Source organism: Musa acuminata, chromosome BXJ1-2 (assembly GCF_036884655.1).
Source record: "Musa acuminata AAA Group cultivar baxijiao chromosome BXJ1-2, Cavendish_Baxijiao_AAA, whole genome shotgun sequence".
Taxonomy (NCBI): domain Eukaryota; kingdom Viridiplantae; phylum Streptophyta; class Magnoliopsida; order Zingiberales; family Musaceae; genus Musa; species Musa acuminata.
The window spans coordinates 29,887,613-29,893,413 of record NC_088328.1 but is presented as its reverse complement, the minus strand read 5'-3'; the positions used below and the strand labels follow the sequence as shown (position 1 = coordinate 29,893,413).

The window sequence follows — 5,801 nt, the reverse complement described above, 5'->3', positions numbered from 1 at the left end:
GAGCCTAACGAAAAAGTTTGTGGCGCAGGTGAGCTTAAACACATTGGTTGATGGTTATATTTCGGTCAACATATGACATCATAAAAATAAAAATAACAAACAAGTTAAAACATATTAAATAAATTAAATTGCCTTTTTTTTTTCTTCTCAGAATATAGCTTGTACGTATTGTATTCTAAAATAGTTCACCAAAATTATACTGTAATAAAGTCATAAGAATAGTGTAATATCTGAATATTCAAGCCAAGACAACTGAAAAGTCAGATATCGACTATAAAATTTCACACGCAAACTCGAAACACATTGACATCCAGTTTTGTGCACACAGAACTGCTGATACATAAACTTATCTATGATTATTGAAATGCTAGAACTTGCAAATCTGTCGAAAGCACGCGCAACAATGCAGATCGGAAGAACACTTGAAATGATTATATCATGCTGGCTGTTTGGTAGATGTGTGAGGATGATGCATGCTTATAGACACTTTAAATAGAACGAAGAAAGAAGAGGAGGAGGCAAGTGAAAACTGGCCAGACGATGATCTCTAGCATGAATGTGATCGCCTGCTTTTCATTTGCTCCCTCCACGCCATACACCTGCAGGAAAGTGTTGAATGTGAAGGCCAGCAACAGAGCCCCCAACGCCAAGTTATATGTGAAGGCGGCTAAGTTGAACATGGCTGGGATGGCATGGCGGAACTCCTGCTCCTTGTACGATGATTTGACGAGGGACAGCAACAGGAACAGAGATGTAGCCGCGAATGACAACCCGATCACGTATGTGTATGACAAGGCCTTGAACATGCGTGAATCGCCAGTTTTTGGATCGTCGGTGTGGGAGAAGGAGGAGCTCATGGCGAAGACCACAGCTGCCACAGCGCTTGTGCATGTCTTTGCAATCCCCACTAGTTGTTTCTTGCAACTCTTACGCATCTGTTTGTGGTTCGAAGTAAAGAGCTCTCGCGCTGTCTTTCCTTTCGTATTTCGACTATGCACTAGTTCTTTAGGAATAATTGATTGCACCATCTGCATGCGTATAAATGCTACATGAATGAATCAACTTGATCAATATGCAACTTTATGATGATTACTATTCGTTTCACGAATTGTGCTGCTACCATCACATGGTTATCATTGCTATCTTGGAATAAATTTTATACATGTATATAAATCTTCGTATCTGCCAATGCAATAAGTAGTGTGTTTGGTTTTTTATCCTCAAGAGAGCACCACAAGAATCACATCTCAATTAATTAAAGAGTTGCATTGTGTGGAGCAGAAAGGAAACAAAGGAAGAAATAGTACTGGAACTATATAAGAGTCTTATTGATTTAGGAGATTTTAAGAAAAGAGTTTAATAATCTAGGTTTAGGATTGAGACGAGTCCTAATTTATTCTCATAAGAGAGAGAGAGAGAGAGAGAGAGAGAGAGAGAGAGAGAGAGAGAGAGAGGTTTATTTCACAAATAAAATAGTTTTATTATTTATTTGTCAAGTCATTCCATCAGTATTTGGATTCCTATCTACTCATTTTGGATCCTGGTTCTCGCTAAGATACAAGGACCAAAGAGAGAAGGGCAAAAGTAGTATTTGTTGGTTATTTTGTATAATGCATTAAGAACCCACAACCGACAAAGAATGCATGTCAAAGAATTGAACGGATAAATACTTTTGAGAAGCATGTCAAAGAATTGGAGGAGGAGGAGGAGGAGGAGGAGGAGGGGGGCAAAAAAGTTTAGCAACTTTACCTCAAACCATACTAAATCGTAATGCAGTTGCATTGCATCCGGTGCGTCTTGCTCTTCCTTTGCTACATCAGGGCTTCCATCCGAAGCAAGATGCAGGATGGTGTTCCCGGTTTCAGGGTCGATTCTGGAAAATAACCAGGATGGTAAAATGGTTCTCATGTTCCTTATTATCTTGACAATCTCCTTGCGACGATACATGACAGCGACTTGGAGAACATTTCTGCCCTTGGCGTCCAGGTAGGTTGCTGACTGTGGGCACACCTGCAGGATCTTGCCCACGAACTCGTGAAGACCAATCTCCGCAGCTTTGATCAAGGGTGTCGCCGTCTCAGATTTTCGTGACACTGGTGTTTCACGTGTCACCCTCTCAGACTCCGGTGATACTGGTGTTTCATGTGAGGGACTTGCAGAGTCTACGATCCCTCCCAAACGATTTTCTTCGTTATTATTAGGGCGAACACCAACGGGTTTATGTATTAGCCCAAAAAGATCAAAGTTGATTGGTTGGGCACAGCACTCGATGAGTTGCAAAGCTGCTTGATGTCGTCTCTTTAGCTCATTCAAAGGTTTCATGGGAGGGTAAACTGTGAGAATTAAGTCTGGGAGAGAGGTCAGAACCAACCCGTGTTCTCATTAATTACCAGCTATCATCCTAATTATCTCTAGCTAGCTCTAAAGTCTTATCACAAATTTTTTAAGTTGCTTAAACTATTAAAAAAAACGTTTTACAATTATGCGGGTGGCATACAAAATTCATTATTTATTATTATTATTAGCAACACACGTGCGTAGGTACACACGCGTACGTGTCTAGCACATATATAAGACCATCTAGGAAAAATTATCTTCGGAGCACCGCAAATAATCTAAAATATTAGGCCATTTATGTTAAATAAGTTGGATGATTTTTCTTTTAAAAATTCATTTTTAAATTTTTCGTAGGAGGTATCCTCACTTAAATATTTTTCAAAAGATAGCCTTATTTGCTATAAACCTTAAAATATCTTTTGATAAGATAATTAGAGTGTAGGTTACAACATATGGACTGGACCGGACCGGACCGGTTTATAGAGTGAATCAATTTTCCTGCTTAAATTCAATCCCTAATGCAAAAGATTTAATATCAATTATCGTGTTTGTCAATGATCTTATTAGCTTTGAATAAGGTGAATAGACTTATGGTGTCAGTTAAAATCAAATATTTATTCTAGGGAAAAATCTATGTCAAATATATTAATATTTTTATCTTAAAAAATATTAATATATTTACAAAATATTTTAATCAAGTAATTAGATCGATTTATCCTATGGATCAATCCATTAATATAGATATCGCTCCAATTATCTTGTCACCAGATGTTTTAGGTATTATGACAAATAGAGGATGTCCTTTCGAAAATATGGGAAAAAGCAAAAGATCCTGTTTTTTTCAAAAATTCACCAATATAAATTTGTTTAGGAAATTAATAATGTGCTACAAAACTTGTTATATAAGAAACTTTGGGAAGGTTGGTATAGCTATCATCATCCATGCATGCACTCTTTGAGAACAATAACAACTTACACTGCTTTAGAATGTGGAAAAGGCTCCATCTGGCTGCATGGACAAAAAAAAAAAAAATCATAATATAATATGATGACGACACACTTTCACTTTCAATTAATAATGTGCTATAAAACTTGTTATGTAAAAAAACATTGGGAAGGTTGGTATAGCTATCATCATCCATGCATGCACTCTTTGAGAACAATAACAACTTACAATGCTTTAGAAGGTGGAAAACGATCCATCCGGCTGCATGGACAAAAAAACATAAATCATAATATAATATGATGACAACACACTTTCACTTTAAGATGGATGTAAAAAATTGTAGGTAGAGAAGTGAGCACCTAAGATGCAAATCAATTCCAATAGGTCCAAGAGAGTGTCATAGTGAGGTGGGAATCTTGAACGAATTCCTCTCGACCTCTCCAGAGATTCGTAGTCACGTCGTGCATCCTGTTTTGTGGCTTCGGCTCGCTTTAGATTACAGTTTAAGAAACATTCATGCAGATGGGACAAACATATACATATATATATATATATATATATATATATATATATATATATATATATACATTCATAATTATGGAATTAATCTGTCATGTAAATTAAAAATGATTCATATATAGGGAAGCACACACATACCGAGACAATATCGTTAGAGCTTCTCGCTTCCTCTTCTGCATCTTTATCGTTTGTCTTGCCACAGCCCTCTTCCGATGGAACCACTGAAGTGAAAACTATTATGAGCATTCAATTTGCTGTCTTTTTTATTTGATGTTGAGAGTTACATAAACATCAATATTGATGGATATTTTGGATGGGAATTCGTTCCATCCAAATGATTGGGAGCAGATCTGAGCACTTTGTTAATAACCTTTTTGGGGAAAATAAAATTAGAGTTTGGGAACACTTACTGACATATAGGAAGGATTCGTAGAAGTCAAGGGGAGTTTGGCTTCGGAATAACTCGGGAATGGTCAACATTAGATCCAACGAGGTTACACCATGCTGATCGACTTTTGTGATCTGACCTGGATAAGACCTTGCAATCTGCAATGCGAGCTCTGCACGCACCGAGATAATATATTTAAAATTCATTGGAGACAAAATCAGGGATAATATATATTAGATAAAGCGACAGGATGGAGGGGTGGTGATTAATGACAACTTGCCCGGCGCATTGCCCATGATGGCACAGTGCAGCATGGTGGCGCCGTCCTCCCTCCGGGCATCCGGTGAGCTTTCCTTGGACACCAGCAGCCAGAACATGTCCTGCAGCCCGTACAGGGCCGCCTTATGTAGCGGTATCTCCTGCTTCCGGTTCCGCACATGAACGAGATCTGGCACCCTGCGGATCAGCTCCGAGGCCACTGCTTTGTAGCCCATGGCGGCAGCTACGTGAAGCGCCGTGTCGCCGTCGTAGTTGGAGGCCGTGAGCATGTCATTTGATGATATTTTGTCGATGAGGCGGCAGGCGAGCTTGGGCTTCTTGCAGGCGATGACGAAGCTGAGCAAGGGGTCGAGCATGAGGTTCACGTGGTAATCCTGCTCCACCAGATGCAGGAGTTCGTCCACGTCCACGTTCTCACGGTGGATGAGCGAGTTCAGCCGGCGGAAGCGTGCCACGTCCAGGACATGCGGTGGCTCCTCTGATCCACCATCACCTGCGCCATCTGCAACGTGCGACGTCATAGGGAGAGACAGCAGTTTCTCTACTTTTCTCCCTGATCCGGTGCCAGCATCAGGAGCAAGCGTCGGCTTTTGGGTGCTGGAAGGAGGCCGTCATATACCAAACACGCCGAAGGGAGCCGCTCCTGTCGCTACGTTTTCACTGAAGATTTTCCTTAATAGAGAGATTTTCTCGTATAATTAAAAAATTATCATCGTATTTAATGGCTACTGCTATCTTAACTGTTATCACCATATTCAATGGCTACTGCTATCGCTCACCGATCATATTTAATGGCCTCGGGAAGTAGGAGACGAGGTGATGGAGTGGGTCCCCATCGACCGACGTGTTTGGGATTATATGACTAGGAAGAGACAAACTTCATCAAGAATGAAATTGAACGACTCCTCTTATATGAATGTTCAACAAGAAGCATAAAATGTGTGGTATTTAATCAGTGGTTGCAGCAATTATATGACTAGGAATGAAAAGATATTTGTTAACTTTGATCACAACTTCTCTTCTCAAATAAAACTTGGAGATGGAAAACTACAAACAAATTCTCTCTTTCATGCAAGGTAAAAGCACAACGAAATTCGTCATGACTTCATTAGAGACTCGATGAACAAAGATGAAATAGTTTTGAAGTTCACCAATATAAGTGATCAGTATGGGTAGTTCAAAAACCATCTCAAGTGATCAGTAGTGCAGATTTCCTCACCAAAACAATTACATTAGAGAAATTTAAGAAGTTCAAAAAACATCTCAAAATTATAAATTAAGAAGGAGTTTTAAGGGCTAATGTATAATTACAGCATAGGTAATGGATGCAAC

At 39.4% G+C, this 5,801-nt stretch overlaps 1 protein-coding gene across 3 annotated transcripts; it reads right to left on the bottom strand.

The window, feature by feature from the left end:
* Positions 1-253: 253 nt before the first annotated feature.
* On the bottom strand, positions 254-5,147 carry LOC103975190 (uncharacterized). Of its 3 annotated transcripts, none has more exons than XM_065101697.1 (8): positions 4,471-5,147; positions 4,213-4,362; positions 3,941-4,035; positions 3,643-3,751; positions 3,512-3,544; positions 3,314-3,346; positions 1,750-2,348; positions 254-1,028 (listed from the first exon to the last, which is right to left on the bottom strand). In XM_065101697.1, exons 1-8 carry the CDS (start codon positions 4,988-4,990, stop codon positions 489-491), a joined length of 2,079 nt encoding a protein of 692 aa, XP_064957769.1. In that variant the 5' UTR covers positions 4,991-5,147; the 3' UTR covers positions 254-488. The 3 variants fall into 3 exon arrangements, with proteins under 3 accessions (XP_064957769.1, XP_064957771.1, XP_064957770.1); XM_065101699.1 differs by having other exon boundaries at positions 1,750-2,333; XM_065101698.1 differs by having other exon boundaries at positions 3,941-4,023; positions 4,471-5,146.
* Between the last annotated feature and the right edge of the window lie 654 nt (positions 5,148-5,801).